This window comes from Aotus nancymaae, unplaced genomic scaffold (genome assembly GCF_030222135.1).
Source record: "Aotus nancymaae isolate 86718 unplaced genomic scaffold, 86718_ANA_hifiasm-v0.15.2.pri h1tg000003l, whole genome shotgun sequence".
NCBI classification, from domain to species: Eukaryota; Metazoa; Chordata; class Mammalia; order Primates; family Aotidae; genus Aotus; species Aotus nancymaae.
Window position 1 is genome coordinate 73,802,388 of NW_026988414.1, and position 15,976 is coordinate 73,818,363.

General features: G+C 48.2%; 1 protein-coding gene across 3 annotated transcripts; it reads left to right on the forward strand.

The window, feature by feature from the left end:
* Nucleotides 1-4,372: 4,372 nt before the first annotated feature.
* On the forward strand, nt 4,373-12,102 carry COMMD4 (COMM domain containing 4). Of its 3 annotated transcripts, none has more exons than XM_012457655.2 (8): nt 4,373-4,444; nt 9,871-9,942; nt 10,164-10,229; nt 10,444-10,483; nt 10,795-10,914; nt 11,097-11,177; nt 11,536-11,712; nt 11,800-12,102. In XM_012457655.2, the coding sequence occupies exons 1-8, from the start codon at nt 4,442-4,444 to the stop codon at nt 11,838-11,840; spliced, it is 600 nt and encodes a 199-aa protein (XP_012313078.1). In that variant the 5' UTR covers nt 4,373-4,441; the 3' UTR covers nt 11,841-12,102. The 3 variants fall into 3 exon arrangements, with proteins under 3 accessions (XP_012313078.1, XP_012313080.1, XP_064238814.1); XM_012457657.3 differs by lacking the exon at nt 4,373-4,444 and adding an exon at nt 4,458-4,553; XM_064382744.1 differs by lacking the exon at nt 4,373-4,444 and adding an exon at nt 8,939-8,945.
* Nucleotides 12,103-15,976: the final 3,874 nt, after the last annotated feature.

Below are 15,976 nucleotides of genomic sequence, written 5' to 3' on the forward strand. Positions count from 1 at the left end.
ATTCAATTACCTCCACCTGTTCCCACCCCCACACGTGGGGATTATTACAGTTCAAGGTGAGATTTGGGTGGGGATACAGGCAAACCGAATCATATCCTTCACATTAGTATACTGTATCAAAGTATAATTTTCTTTTTCTTTGAGACAGAGTCTTGCTCTGACTGGAGTGCATGGCACGATAGTACACTGCAACCTGTGCCTTCTGAGTTCAAGCAATTCTTGTGCTTCAGCCTCCCAAGTAGCTGGAACTTCAGGTGTGAGCCACCATGCCTGGCTAATTAGTTTTTTTTTTTTTTTTTTTTTCGGTAGAGATGGGGTTTCACCATATTGACCAGGCTGGTGTCAAACTCCTGGCCTCAAGTGGTCTGGCCACTTCAGCCCCACGAAGTGCTGGGATTACATGCATGAGCCACCGCACCCAGCCTGAAGTATAATGTTCACAATGTGAAAAGCATGACTTTCATACAAATAATGTAGGAATATGTATAAGACATTTTCTTTAATTCATAAGGGAGTCAGCAACCGGTGAAGCTACTTCAAGGAGCCAGTGAACTGAGAGACAGTGTCTGTAGTGCTCCAGGAAGGGCATTCTGAAATGCATTCTGACACAGAGACAAAACTTGTTAATATCCTATAGGGAGGCCGGGCACAATGGCTCACGCCTGTAATCCCAGCACTTTGGGAGGCTAAGGCGGGCAGATCGCCTGAGATCAGGAGTTCAAGACCAGCCTGGCCAACATGGCAAAATCCTGTCTCTACTAAAAATACAAAAATTAGCCAGGCGTGGTGTCGGGCACCTGTAGTCCCAGCTACTCGGGAGGCTGAGGCAGGAGAATTGCTTGAACCCGGGAGGCACAGGCTGCAGTGAGCCGAGATCATGCTACTGCAGTCCAGCCCGGGCAACAGAGCAAGATTCTGTCTAAAAAAAAAAAAAAAAATCCTATAGAGAAATAAAACTGCAATCTCTGGGAGTTTTCTACTGGACAGAAATCTGTAAGTTAAAATATACATATTCTCAAGTGTATTCATAACATGTTGTCAAGTATATTTCCCTACATTAGTGGTTTTCAAAGCATGGTCTCAAATTGGAAGCATCAGCGCCACCTGGGAACATAGAAATGCACTGCTCAGGCCCCACCTGGGTCCTGTTGAATTAGAAACTCTGGTGTGGGGCCAGCAGCTAGGCTTTCCACAAGCCCTGCAGTGACTATCATGCACGCCAATGTTTGACAACCACTGCTCTGAACAGTCAAATAATCTGTAAAACAAATATCTATGAAACAATGCTTTAAAAACTACAAACCTTTTTAACTTTATTTCTGAATTTAAATATTTTGTCTGATGTTAAATTTGCTGTTTTGTTTTTCAACTTAAGGAAGTTTTCATCTGTTCCTAATTATCTCTTTTTAAATAAAAATGGTTTTCCAAATCTATCCATTTTTTTTTTTTTTCCACCATAGAAAGCATTGTCGAAGTAATCGCTGAGCTTAAGCCGGCCCTTTTTTTTTTTTTTTTTTAAGATGGAGTCTTCCTCTGTCACCAGGCTGGAGCACACTGGTGCAATCTCGGCTCACTGCAACCTCCACCTCCCGGGTTCAAGCGATTCTTCCGCCTCAGCCTCCCGAGTAGCTGGGACTACAGGCGTGTGCTAAACGCCCGGCTGATTTTTGTATTTTTAGTAGAGACGGGATTTCACCATGTTGGCCAGGATGGTCTTGACCTCTTGACCTCGTAATCCACACGCCTCAGCCTTCCAAAGTGCTGGGATTACAGGCTTGAGCGACCACGCCTGGCCCATTTTTCTCTTCTTTAACCTATTGATAGGACGAAATGAAAGTTGAGCCATTCCTTTTCCAGGAGTGTGTAGAGAAAAATTAATAAATACGTTAAAATAAAATAAAGAAAGTTGAGCCATTCTTACGTGTTTTCTTTTTGTTTGTTTGTTTTGTTTTTTGAGACGAAGTCTCACTCTGCCACCCAGGCTGCAATGCAGTAGTGCGATCTCAGCTCACTGCAACTTCCACTTCCCAGGTTCAAGAGATTCTGGTGCCTCAGCCTCCTGAGTATCTGGGATTATGGGGCACCTGCCACTACGCCCTTCTTTTTTTTTTTTTTTTTTTTTTTAAGTAGAGACAGTTTTGCCATGTTGGCCAGGCTGGTCTTGAACTCCTGATCTCAGGTGATCTGCCGCCTTGGCTGCCCAAAGTGCTACGATTACAGGCGTGAGCCACCGCGCCCAGACCTTTTTTCTTCTTTTTTTCTCTTTTTTTTAAAATGGTCTCATTATGTCACCCAGGTTGGAGTACAGTGGCGCCATCATGGCTCACTGCAGCCTCCACCTCCCACACTCAAGAGCTCCTCTCACCTCAGCCTCTTAGGTAGCTGGGATGACGGGTATGCACCAGCACAAGTGGCTAATGTTTTGTAGACATGGGGGTCTCCCTATGTTACCTGAGCTGGTTTAGAACTCCTGGGCTCAAGTGATCCACCGGCCATGGCCTCCCAAAGTGCTATGATTACAGGTCTTATGTTCTTAAAATTTTTCTTTGACATGATATAGTAACTTAACATACTGTTGTTTTTGTAAGGCCGGTCGTCTCGCTGGGAGCTCGGACACGTCCACCACCCCCCCTCCACCCCGCACAGCCTAGCCCTCCCTTAAAAAAACTCCACCAAAATGCAAATGAAGTCTTGTAACTCTACCCAATAGCAGTCAAGTCCTGTATGCAAACGAAGTCTCGTAACTCTACCCAATAGCAGTAGAGTCTTAGCTACCCAATAGCAGTCGAGTCTTGTAAATCTACCCAATAGCAGTCGAGTCTTGTAAAACTACCCAATAGCATTCAAACCCTGCCTACCTGCCAATAGCAAGCTTGCCTTGTTCACACCCTGCTCTCCCACAACCAATCGAACGCCTCCACTCCCTATAAAACCTCACGTCTGAGCGGAGTCCGTGTGACTTCTCCAGACCCTCCTGTCAGACCGCAGAACCTCGCCCGGGAGCCGAATAAATTCTTCGCATTGGATCATCTTGTGCTGTCCTCAGTTTCTTCTTTTTAAACTCGGCAAGAACCCAAGAACCCTTACAGTTTTCAACAGGCTAGTGTTTTTGACTTGTAAAAGAACCCTTCAGAAATGCGCTCATTTTTACCATGAATTGGGACATTCTCCATTTCTTTGTATTTTATAGAGCGGTTTAATTGTCATGGGCTCTGTCTTTTGAAAGCTTGAAAGCCTGAAACAATAAAGGCAGTTGCACCTGGTGCATGGGATAGGCATGGAATTGAAGAGAGAGCGCAAACTGCAGTCAGCCCTCTGTATCCTCGGGTTCCGGATCCTTGGATTTAACTGTGCATCAGAAATATTCAGAAAAGGTAAAACAAACAAAAAAACCCCAAAAATTTCAAAATACTTTATAACAGCTATTTACAAACCGTGTACGTTGTATTAGGCATTATCGCAATCTAGAGATGATTTAAAGTATACAGAAAGATATGCATAGGTTATATGCAAATACTATGCCATATTGTATCAGGGACTTGAGTATCTGTGAATTTTGGTATCTCTGGGGTCCTGGAACCAATGTCCTGAGGTTTTTAAGCGACGACCGTATTCGATTTCTTCTTTGGTTATTAGTCTAGTCTCTGATGTATTTTTGTTGTCATTTTGTCTTTTTGTTTTTGCCTCTTCAAGTCGATGTCGGAAACTTAACTTTTTGTAGACTACTCATTTGCTCAGTCACCCGTAAGCAGACTACCACTGCAATCTAAGCAACCGATTTTCTCCCCCCATCCCATGGGCAAACATTAAGATAAGCATCTATTGATGTTGAAGCTGTAGGGAGTTTTCCTGAGCATGTAAATGATGACAGCCCTTTTTGCTAGGCAGACGATTCATCAAAATGAAATAAAATACCCACGCACTTGAAGAAGATATCTGGTTATTTCCTAATCTGGGTGCTGGTTATGTGAGGTCTACAGTTTATGAAAACTTATAAAGCTTTACATTTATAATATATACAGTTTTCTGTATGTGTATGTTTCAAGTTTTTAAAATACGTCTTTCGCCACAGCCCGCAGCTGTGCATAACGGCATTTGCTTAATAGTGGAAAACATGGCAATGACCTGGAACCCGAGCTCCCGGGATCCTACCCGCTTAAGTTAAACAAATGAAATAACTTCCGCTGTCTTTCCTAATGCCTTCATTCGGACCTCTGTTAAACTGCCGGTTGGCGCCTGTTTTTTCCCGGGAAGGGTTCTGGGAGATGGAGGAGACGCTGCACTTCGCCCTCGCCACCTCCAGGGGGCGGCGGTCCGCTCCCAGCCGCACTCCAGCAGGCCCCGCCCACCCAGAGGAGGTGACTCAAGTCATGTGACCGTGGAATCAGCTGACCCGGCGCGAGCGGAAAAAGGAATTCCTGGGCGAAGGCTTCCTGGCGCGATGGTGAGGCACCAGGGGTGAAGCGATGCCTGGGCTGCTGGAGCGGGAATGAGGGGGCGCCAGTGGCTCTGGAAACGGGGCCGTTGTCTCCACTGGCCTCTCCGCAAACACAGTGCGTGCGGGCGTAAGGACTGCGAATCTGGTAGAGAAAAATCCGCCGCCGCCCCGTTCCCGAGACGGGGGCGGGTAAGACAGAGCGGCCGGCGGCTTAGAGTCCCCGTGCCTCCCTGGCGGACGGAAGGGTCCCTGCCTCCCGGGGCAGGAAATGGGGCTTGTCTGGAGCTGGAGTCCTTTCAGGTCTTCCCCAGCCCCAAGAGGACCTCCCAAGGACGCCCACTTCCCCAGCCCTGCTGTGGGACTTGGACAGGAGCGTGCTTGGAATCAGGCTCACTCTTCCACGCTGTTGGGAAGCCGCTCCGCTCCTTCCAGAGCCAGAAAATAGTTTTTTGGGTTGAGACTTATCCATCCACCCACCCACCCGTACGTTCTGAGCGCCGCGTCTGTACCGTGCAGTGTGCTGGGCACTGGGAGGACCTCAGCTGCCGAGGGAAGGGGAATCGAAGGCTTGAATTGGCAGTCATAGTTAAGGATCCAGAGACAGAAACCTAACTGCGACTTGTGTGTAGGGTTAAGGGGGCTTCCTGAGGATGACTTCAACCTTAAAGGGGGATGGCAGGAGCTGGCTGGCTGAAGTACAGTTTCTGTACCAGGGGTTGGGAGGCAAGGGTGTGAGGCCTGTGTCTTCAGACAGGGAACAGCAAGTGCAGAGACAAGTGAGAGAGAGAGCATGGCTCCCCAGGAATGAATGCATGTCATATAGCTGGGAGAGTATCATCTGGAGGTTAGTGAAAGATGAGGCTGGACAAGTAAGACCAAATCTTCCTGGTTCTTGGGTCCCCACAATCAAGATAATGAACATATCGACTGGCCCCCGAAATTTCCTTGTGTGAGGGGCTGTTTTAGGAAGTATGATCAAGAAGGGCCAGTCTTCCCAGGTGTGGTAGCTCACGCCTGGCATCCCAGCACTTTGGGAGGCTTAGAAGGGTGGATCACCTCAGGTCAGGAGTTCGAGACCAGCATGGCCAACGTGGTGAAACCCTGTCTCTACTAAAAATACAAAATTAGCCGGGTGTGGTGGCGCATGCCTGTAACCCAACTACTCGGGAGGCTGAGGCAGGAGAATCGCTTGAACCCGAGAGGTAGAGGTTGCAGTGAACTGAGATGGTGCCATTGCACTCCAGCCTGGGCAAGAAGAGTGAAACTCCATATTAAAAAAAAAAAAAAAAAATTAGCCAGGGGTGGTGGCGCATGCCGGTAGTCCCAGCTACTCCGGAGGCTAAGGCAGGAGAATCGCTTGAATCTGGGAAGCGGAAATTGCTAGGAGCCGAGATTATGCCATTGCCCTCCATCCTGGGCAACAGAGTGAGAGAGACTCCGTCTTTCTTTTTCTTTTTTTCCTGAATCGGAGTTTCGCTCTTGTTGCCCAGACTGGAGTGCAGTGGCTGATCTCGGCTCACTGCAACCTCTGCCTCCCAGGTTCAAGCGATTCTCCTGCCTCAGCCTCCTGAGTAGCTGGGATCACAGGCATGTGTCACTATGCCTGGCTAATTAAAAAAAAATTTTTTTTTTCTTTTGAGACAGAGTCTCGCTTTTTTGCCCAGGCTGGAATGCAGTGGCAGGATCTCAGCTCACTGCAACTCTACCTCCCGGGTTCAAGCAATCCTCCTGCCTCATTTCCTTAGTAGCTGGGATTACAAGCACACACCACCATACCTGGCTAATCTTTGTATTTTTAGTAGAGACAGGGTTTCGCCATGTTGGCCAGGCTGTTCTCAAACTCGACCTCAGGTGATCCACCTGCCTCAGCCTCCCAAAGTGCTGGGATTACAGCCATGAGCGTGTTGTCTTTTGTTTTTTTTTTTGTTTGTTTGTTTTTTAAAGAGAAAGAAAAAAACAAGAGAAAGAAAAAGGAAGAGAAAGAGGGAGAGAGAACGGGAGTATTGCTTTATTGCCCAGGCGAGAATGCAGTCTAAAAATGGGAATTGAAAACCTCTTTTATGCCAATAGTTGTGCTTAACAATGGAGACAGGAAGGAATAAGGGAAGAAAATAACACAAGCAGCCAACCAATATTTCATTTAGACCTATGAAATGCTATGCCATTACTGAGGAGTGATTTACTTCCAATTATGTAGTCACTTTTGGAATAGGTGTGATATGGTACTGATAAAAATGTATGTTTTGTGTATTTGAAGTGGAGAGTTCTATAAATGTTTATTAAGTTGTTCCGGGTCTGAGTTCAAGTCCTGGATATCCTTGTTAATTTTCTATCTCATTGATCAGTCTAATATTGACAGTGTGATGTTACGGTCTCACACTATTATTGTGTGGGAGGCTAAATCTCTTTATAAGTCATTAAGAACTTGTCTTATGGCCGGGTGCGGTGGCTCACGCCTGTAATCCCAACACTTTGGGAGGCCGAGGTGGGTGGATCACGAGGTCAAGAGATTGAGACCATCCTCACCATGATGAAACCCTGTCTCTACTAAAAATACAAAAAAAATTAGCTGGGTGTGGTGGCACGCGCCTGTAGTCCCAGCTACTCGGAAGGCTGAGGCAGAAGAATCACTTGAACCCAGGAGGCGGAGGTTGCAGTGAGCCGAGATTGGGCCATTGCACTCCAGTCTGGAGACAGAGCAAGACTCTGTCTCAAAAAAAAAAAAAAAAAAAAAAAAAACAATTTTTTTTTTAAAATATATCTGGGTGCTCCTGTATTGGGTGCGTGTATATTTAGGATCGTTAGCTCTTCTTGTTGCATTGATCCTTTTACCATTATGTAATGTCCTTCTTTGCCTCTTTTGATCTTTGTTGCTTTAAAGTCTATTTTATCAGAGGTGAGAATTGCAACTCCTGCTTTTTATTTATTTATTTATTTTTACTCTCCGTTTGGTTGGTAAATCTTCCTCTGTCTCTTTGTTTTGAGTCTGTGTATCGTTGCATGTGAGATGGGTCTGGATACAGCATACCGATGGGTTTTGGCTTTTTATCCAGTTAATAATATATATGAGTTTAATACTGCCATTTGATGCTAGCTGGCTGTTTTGCTCATTAGTTGATGTAAGTTCTTCATTATGTTAATGCTCTTTACTTTTTGATATATTTTTGGAAAGGCTGCTAGTTGTTCCTTTATATGTGTAGAGCTTCTTTCAGAAGCTTTTGTAAAGCAGGCCTGGTGATGGTGAAATCTCTAAGTACTTGCTTGTTTGCAAAAGATTTTATTTTTCCTTTGCTTGTGAAGCTTAGTTTGGCTGGATATGAAATTCTGGGTTGAAAGTTCTTTTCTTTAAGGATGTTGAATATTGGCCCCCACTCTCTTCTGGCTTGTAGGGTTTCTGCTGAGAGATCTGCTGTAAGTCTGATAGGCTTCCCTTTGTGGGTAACCTGGCCTTTCTCTCAGGCTGCCCTTAGTATTTTCTCCTTCATTTCAACCCTAATGAATCTGACGATTATGTGGCTTGGGGTTGGTCTTCTCGAGGAATATCTTTGTGGTGTTCTCTGTATTACCTGGAGTTGAATATTGTCCTGTCTTACTAGGTTGGAAGTTTTCCTGAATAATATCCTGAAGAGTATTTTCCAACTTGGATTCATTCTCTTCGTCACATTCAGGTACACCCATCAAACGTAGATTAGGTCTTTTCACATAGTCCCATATTTCTTGGAGACTTTGATCATTCCTTTTTATCCTTTTTTCTCTAATCTTGACTTCTCGTTTTATTTCATTAAGTTGTTCTTCGACCTCTGAGATCCTTTCTTCTACTTGATCAATTCGACTGTTAAAACTTGTGCATACTTCATGAAGTTCTCGTATTGTGCTTTTCAGCTCCATAAATTCACTTATATTTTTGTCTATTCTCCTTAGCATTTCGTCAAACGTTTTTTCAAAGTTCTTAGTTTCTTTGCATTGGGTGAGAACAAGTTCTTTTAATTCACAGAAGTTTCTTATCATCCACCTTCTGAAGCCTACTTCTGTTAATGGAATGCACTCGTTCTCCATCAGGACTTGTTCTGTTGCTGATGAGGAACTGTGATCCCCTGTAGAGGGAAAGGCATTCTGATTTTGGGTATTCTCAGCCTTTTTACGCTGGTTTCTTCCCATCATTGTAAATTTATCCACCTGTCGTCTTTGTGATTACCAACTTTCAAATTAGGTCTCTGAGTGGACGTCTAACTTGTTAATTCCCAGCGCCAAAATCTGAGCAATCCACTGCGCCGGCCAAAACAGTGGTGTTAAGATTGATGGTGCTTTTCTGCCCGGGAATCTCCAGTCTAGCTCCCTTCTTGAGTCCGTCCTTCAATCAGCTGAATAGGCAACTCTGTCTTCCCGGAGCTCCAAACAACATCAGCCGAAAGGGGACCCAGTCCCACTCACCCTGCACAAGAACTGCTGCGCCGGCCACAAGAGTTGCGCTGGCAACCCATGGGGCTCCTCCGCTGGGAATCTCCTGGTCCGTGAGCAACAAAAATTAGTCTGAAAGTGTGGCGTCCTCTTGTTCTCTGTACTTTTCACTGGGAGCTACAATCCCGAGCTGCTAGTGATCAGCCATCTTGGATCTTTTTTTTTTTTTTTGAGATGGAGTTTCACTCTTGTTACCCAGGCTGGAGTGCAATGGCGCGATCTCGGCTCACCGCAACCTCCGCCTCCTGGGTTCAGGCAATTCTCCTGCCTCAGTCTCCTGAGTAGCTGGGATTACAGGCACGCGCCACTATGCCCAGTTAATTTTTTTGTATTTTTAGTAGAGACGGGGTTTCACCATGTTGACCAGGATGGTCTCGATCTCTTGACCTCGTGATCCATCCGTCTCGGCCTCCCAGAGTGCTGGGATTACAGGCGTGAGCCACCGCATCCGGCCCCCACTTTTTTTTTAAGAAGGGCTTGTCTGATGATGTGTCACTTGAGCAGAGGGTGGGATGAAATAAAGGATAGCAAGCCACGCAGAGTGCAGCAGCCATGGAGGCAGAGCAAGGCTGGTGTCCCTGAGCAGCAGCAGGGAAGCTGGAGTGGCTGGAGTTGTGTGGGTCTGGGGAAGAGAGGAGAGAGGTCCCTCGTGTCTGTGAGGCCCAGGACTCTGTTTTATCCCCTGCTGTACCCCCAGCACTTAGAGTGGGAGCTAGCACAGAGAAGGCGTTCAATCGATGTTTACTGAGCAGATAAATGCCTGGAATAGACCTCAGCAGGGTTTGGTGGCAGAGCGGGTCAGGGAGAGAGTTTACTGAATAGCCTGGTGATAGGGGAGAACAAGTGGCCAGAGGGTATTCATCTGTGACAGGGACCAGGGGTCTGTGCTGGGCAGCAGTGTCGGAGACACACACAGATCCTGGCCACACTTCAGCTCTCCCTCCAGCCTGATGACCTGCTTCCCTCCCTTGCAGAGGTTCCGGTTCTGTGGTGATCTGGACTGTCCTGACTGGGTCCTGGCAGAGATCAGCACACTGGCCAAGATGGTTGAGTACACGGGGTCTACTCTGGGTGGAGGAGGGGCGTTGGGGCTGGGGATTGCGGGTGTAGAGGATGGTGAGGTTTTTCTGGGGTTAGGACCTCAGTGCTCTCAGCCTGTGCTACCATGCTTTGTGATACTCATCAGCGGCTGGCCTGCTCTGAGCCAGTCCCTAGGAAGGCAGGGTGAGGTATGCCAGCCTGGCTGATACAAGGACTTCCCTTCCAGTCCTCTGTGAAGTTGCGGCTGCTCTGCAGCCAGGTACTAAAGGAGCTGCTGGGACAGGGGATTGATGTGAGTATAAGACCCAGCACCCTATTGTCCCATGACCTTATGACCCCACTGCCCTGAAACTCTTCACTAGGCCCGGGGAGACAGGTGACCCAGCCTCTCAGCCTCTCTGGGCATCTTCCATCCTTCTTTCCAGCCTGTCTGTTCCTTACAGACTGGGGGTGAGGGTCTGGTGAGCAGGGACCTGGCGCCCCCTGAAGGTCTCCTTTCCCCATAGTATGAGAAGATCCTGAAGCTCACGGCTGACACCAAGTTTGGTGAGTACGCTGCTGAGTCCACAGGTCCTTGGTAACCCTGGGAACTTGGCATGGCGCCTGGTACAGAGGGGCCCACCCATCTCTCCCAGCAGCGTCCTTAACTTACCTTCCCTAGTGGAAGAGCATGAGGGAAAGAAAGACATTGACAATCCCAACCCGACCCCCCACACTCCCCTCCACCAGCTCCTGGTGGGGCAGCAGCAGTGCCTGTGGCTCAGGAGGCCTGGGGACTTTGAGCTGAAGATAATAGGGCAATAGGGAGGTGGCTGGGGCCACAGTGACACCCCCTGCCCCTCCCACGGGTCCCTCAGAGTCAGGCGATGTGAAGGCCACAGTGGCAGTGCTGAGTTTCATCCTCTCCAATGCGGCCAAGCACAGTGTTGATGGTGAATCCTTGTCCAGTGAACTGCAGCAGCTGGGGCTGCCCAAAGGTACGAGTTGTGGGTGGGCAGCTGGGCAGCCTGTGGGCCAAGGGCTGCTAGAGAGCGGGCCAGGCCCTGTGACCCTGAGGTGTACCCTGCCCTTTCTGGGCCAGGAGCCTGAGACCTGCCTCTGAGCAGCCCAAGCCCAGCCCCCACCTGCTACCTCCAGAGCTCCTCCATTCTACCTGCAGAGCACGCAGCCAGCCTGTGCCGCTGTTACGAGGAGAAGCAAATTCCCTTGCAGAAGCACTTGCGGGTCTGCAGCCTACGCAGTAAGTATGAGGCCAGCCACGGTAGGCTCCAGGCTCATTCTCGCAGGGGCATGCAGCATGCAAAGTGCTAGCTCCAGGGAGACGACTTAACCAAGGCGACATACTGAGCAGCCGCAGAGCTGGGGCCTGGCCCTGGTTCTCCTGACTCCAGCTGAGGTTTCTTGCCATTGAGGTTTGCTGTACGTGATCCAGACTCCTGACTGTTGGGCACCTGCCCGGTTCTGAGCCTGGGTCAGGGAGATGGGAGCTTCTTAGAGGCCACACAGCCTTGCAGGGTTGAGGGCTGAGCCAGGGTGTGGGCTGAGGGCCACTGGCTTTCCTGCCTTTGATCCTGAGAGCCACCCACCCCATCTCCCAGCAAATAGGTTGGCAGGTGTGGGCTGGCGGGTAGACTACACCCTGAGCTCCAGCCTGCTGCAGTCTGTGGAAGAGCCTATGGTGCACCTGCGGCTGGAGGTGGCAGCTGCCCCAGGTACCCCAGCCCAGCCTGTTGCCATGTCCCTCTCAGCAGACAAGTTCCAGGTCCTCCTGGCAGGTGAGGCTCAGCTATTCCTGGAGGGTTAAGGGTCCCTCCCAGATCCTTCCTGACTGCCTCCCGCCTGCCCACCTCTTCCCTCTGCAGAGCTGAAGCAGGCCCAGACCCTGATGAGCTCCCTGGGCTGAGGAGAAGGGAGTTACAGGCCTGTGTGGAGCCGCCTTACCTGTATGGAGTCATGGCCTCTGCACTGCTCTTCAGGAGGCGCCCCGCTTCTAGGAAGCTGGGGCCCTAGCTGGGCTCTGGCCTCCCAGATCCTCACTTCTCTCTTGAGAGCTCGGCTTAGGGCTCGTGAGGACCTTTCCCAGCATTGCATTACCTTCCCTTCCCTTGAAAGGCAGTTGTTAGCTATTTTCATGAGCAGGAAAAATAAACAGAAGCATAAAGGAATGTGTGCAGGGGTTTCTGTTTGGGTTCAGATCAAGGGTTTTTGTGAGAGAAACAAAAGTGACGTACGGGCCTCCTTGGTCCATCACTCATTTTCTTTTATCGGTTGCTGATCGAGGCAGGCCACAGGTGAGGCAGGCTGAGCACCAAAATGCATCTGCTTGTCTGTTGAGAGGAAAATCAGGGTTCTGGCTCCCAGATATGGGATGTTCTTGACTCTGCTGCCTTTGCCCTCTGGCCCTGTTCTCAGGCTGGCACCACATTGGTGTCCCCAAAGCCAACTGCCCCTTGCAGAGAAAGGAGATTGCCCTTGTTTCACTGCCATCTCTTTTTTTTGAGATAGAGTCTCGCTCTGTCGCCAGGCTGGAGTGCAGTAGCATGATCTTGGCTCGCTGCAACCTCCGCCTCCCGATTTCAAGCAATTCTGCCTCAGCCTCCCAAGTAGCTGGGACTACAGGCACACAGTACCATGCCTGGCTAATTTTTGTATTTTTAATAGAGACAGGGTTTTGCCATGTTGGCAAGGATGATCTCAATCTCTTGACTTTGTGATCCGCCCACCTCAGCCTACTGCCATCTTTAGGAAGAGAGGTGATCATGTCTGAACCACTCATAGGCAAGAGGATCGGTGTTACGGACTGAATGTTCGTGTTCCTCCAAACTTCGTATACTGAAGCCTCTGTTCACATGCGTGTACCAGGTAAGGGCCATGTGAGCACACAGCAAGAATGTGGCTGTCTACAAGGCCAGGAAGAGGGCTGTCCACAGGAACTGAGTCTGCTGGCACCTTCATCTTGAACTGCCCAGCCTCCAGAACTGCAAGAAAGAAATCTGTGCTGTAAGCCACAATTCTGCAGTATTGTTACAGCAGCTTGAGAAGACCAAGGCAGATGGGATCCCAGGAGTGGCCCAGGCCAGCCAGGCCTCCTTGTAGAAAAAGCCAATGCCAAGGTTGGCACACAGGGTATAAGGAGGACTTGCCTGCAGTATCTTGTGTAAGGAACCTATCAGAATAATGGTTTGCAGGCCAGGCGCGGTGGCTCACGCCTGTAATCGCAGCACTTTGGGAGGCCGAGGCGGGTGGATCACAAGATCGGGAGTTCGAGATCACCTTGGCCGATATGGTGAAACCCCGTCTCTACTAAAAATACAAAAATTAGCTGGGCGTGGTGGCACATGCCTATAATCCCAGTTACTCAGGAGGCTGAGGCAGAAGAATCACTTGAACCCAGGAGGTGAAGGTTGCAGTAAGCCAAGATCACACCACTGCACTCCAGCCTGGGCAACAGAGCGAGACTCTGTCTCAAAAATAAAGAAAAAGAAAGAAAGAAAGAAAGAATAATGGTTTGCTCCCCTGACCAAAGATGGGACAGTTTGAACATCAAAAGAGGTGAGTACTGACTCCACTCCTGACTTCTGCTTCTGGGAAAATGAAGTAGGTCTTTTCCCTATTCCTGTCCCTAAGTACAGTTAACAACCCTGGATGTTACATATAAAACAAACAGACTGAGCGATGGAGAACAAGACAGCCTAACCTGGCTGGGATCCTCAGGACGTGAGACTCCACACAGCAGAGAAATTTCTGAAATCTGGACCCCACGGCCCAGTCAAGGTGACACAAAACTGAGCATCACAGATCTGTAGGATATACAAAAGGCTAACATTCATGATTACAGAGTCCCAGAAGGTAAGAAGGAAGAAAGTGGAATGAAGAAAGTGTTCAAAGAAATAGTAACTAAAGGCCCGATGCAGTGGTTCATGCCTGTAATCCCAGCACTTTGAGAGGCTGAGGTGGGGAGACTGCTTTAGACCTTGCAGCCGTCCTGAGCCACATAGGGAGACTCGGTCTCTACAAAAAAAATAAAAATAAAATATTAGCTAGGCATGGTGGTGCGTGCCTGTAGTCTCAGCTACTCAGGAGGCTGAGGCCGCAGGACCAATCACTTGAGCCCAGGAGTTTGAGGCTGCAGTGAGCTGTAATCATGTCTCTGCACTCCAGCCTGGGTAACAGAGCTGAGACCATGTCTCAAAAAAAAAAATAAGTGGTATATATACACAGTGGAATACTATTCAGCCTCTAAAAAGCAGAAGGTTCTGTCATTTGTGACATGATTGAACCTAGAGGACATGATACTGAGTGAAATAAGCCAGGCACAGAGAGAGAAATGCCACATCACCTCACTTACGCCTGGAATTGAAAAAAAGGCCTGGGGCAGTGGCTCACACCTGTAATCTCGGCACTTTGGGAAGCCAAGGTGGGAATATCACTTGAGCCCAGGAGTTCAAGACCAGGCTGGGCAACATGGTGAACCTGTCTCTACCAAAAATTAAAAGAATTAGCCAGGTATGGTGGCACATGCCAGTAGTTCCATCTACTTGGGAGGCTGAGGTGGGAGGATTGCTTGAGCCAGGGAGGTAAAGGCTGTATTGAATCATGATAGTGCCGCTGTACTCCAACCTGGGCGACAGAATGAGACCCTGTCCCCCCGCAAAAAGTTGAATTCATAGAAGTCGCCAGTAGAATGGTGGTTAGCAAAGGCTGGAGGAGAAAGGAGGTGAGTTGTGGGGGAAAGGGTGCAAAGTTCCAGTTAGGAGTAAGATCTGGTGATTTATTGCACAGCGTGACGACTATAGTTAATAACAATGTATATTTCAAAATAGCTAAAAGTGGGTTTTAAATGTTCTCATCACAAAGAAATGATAAATATTAGAGGTAATTGATATACTAATTAGCCTGATTTGATCTTTTTTTTGTTTTTTCTAGAGACAGAGTCTCACTCTGTTGCCCAGCCTGGAGTGCAGTGGCACAGTCTTGGCTCATTGCAATCTCCGCCTCCCGAGTTCAAGTGATTCTCTTGCCTCAGCCTCTGGAGTAGCTGGGACTACAGGCATGCACCACCACACTCAACTAATTTTTTGTATTTTTTGTAGAGACAGCGTTTCACCATGTTGGCCAGCCTGGTTTCAAACTTCTGAACTCAGGTGATCTACCTGCCTTGGCCTCCAAAGTGCTGGGATTACAGGCGTGAGCCACTGCTCCCAGCCAATTTGATTATTCTATACTATATACATGTAGCAAAACACATGGTACCTCATAAATGTATACAGTTGTTATTAAAAATATAGATATGTCAAACTGGTATTCTAAAAAATGTTCAACTAGACCACAGTTGGGCAACAAGAAACAAAAATGAAAACAGGAAATAAAAACAGTGATTTAAAAAATCACAAGGAGGCCGGTCGCGGTGGCTCACGCCTGTAATCCCAGCACTTTGGGAGGCTGAGGCGGGTGGATCACGAGGTCAAGAGATCGAGACCATCCTGGTCAACATGGTGAAACCCTGTCTCTACTAAAAATACAAAAAATTAGCTGGGCACGGTGGTGCGTGCCTGTAATCCCAGCTACTCAGGAGGCTGAGGCAGGAGAATTGCCTGAACCCAGGAGGCGGAGGTTGCGGTGAGCCGAGATTGCGCCATTGCACTCCAGCCTGGGTAACAAGAGCGAAACTCCGTCTCAAAAAAAAAAAAAAAAAAAAAAAAAAATCACAAGGAGACTAGCCTGGGCAGCATGGCGAAACCTCATCTCCCTGAAAAATACAGAAATTAGTTGGGCGTGCTGGTGTTCACTGTTGTCCCAGCTACCCAGAAGGCTGAGGTTGGAGGATAACCTGGGCCCAGGAGTTTGAGGCTGTAGTGAACCATGATCGCACCGCTGCACTCCAGTCTTGAGTGACAGAACAAGACCCTGTCTCAAAAAAAAAAAAAAAAATGAAATAAAACAGAGCTTATCCTGCCTTTTTAGTCAGGATAACCAAATAGCCCTGGTCAGTGAGGTAAAGCTGTGCTTGACAGACGGATTCTATCAAATATATGAAGA

Coding starts and splice junctions, on each gene's coding strand:
- COMMD4 (XM_012457655.2), top strand. Junction 9,943..10,163: donor TCAGCACACTGGCCAAGATG/GTTGAGTACACG, acceptor CTTCCCTTCCAG/TCCTCTGTGAAGTTGCGGCT. Junction 11,178..11,535: donor GCGGGTCTGCAGCCTACGCA/GTAAGTATGAGG, acceptor CCCATCTCCCAG/CAAATAGGTTGGCAGGTGTG.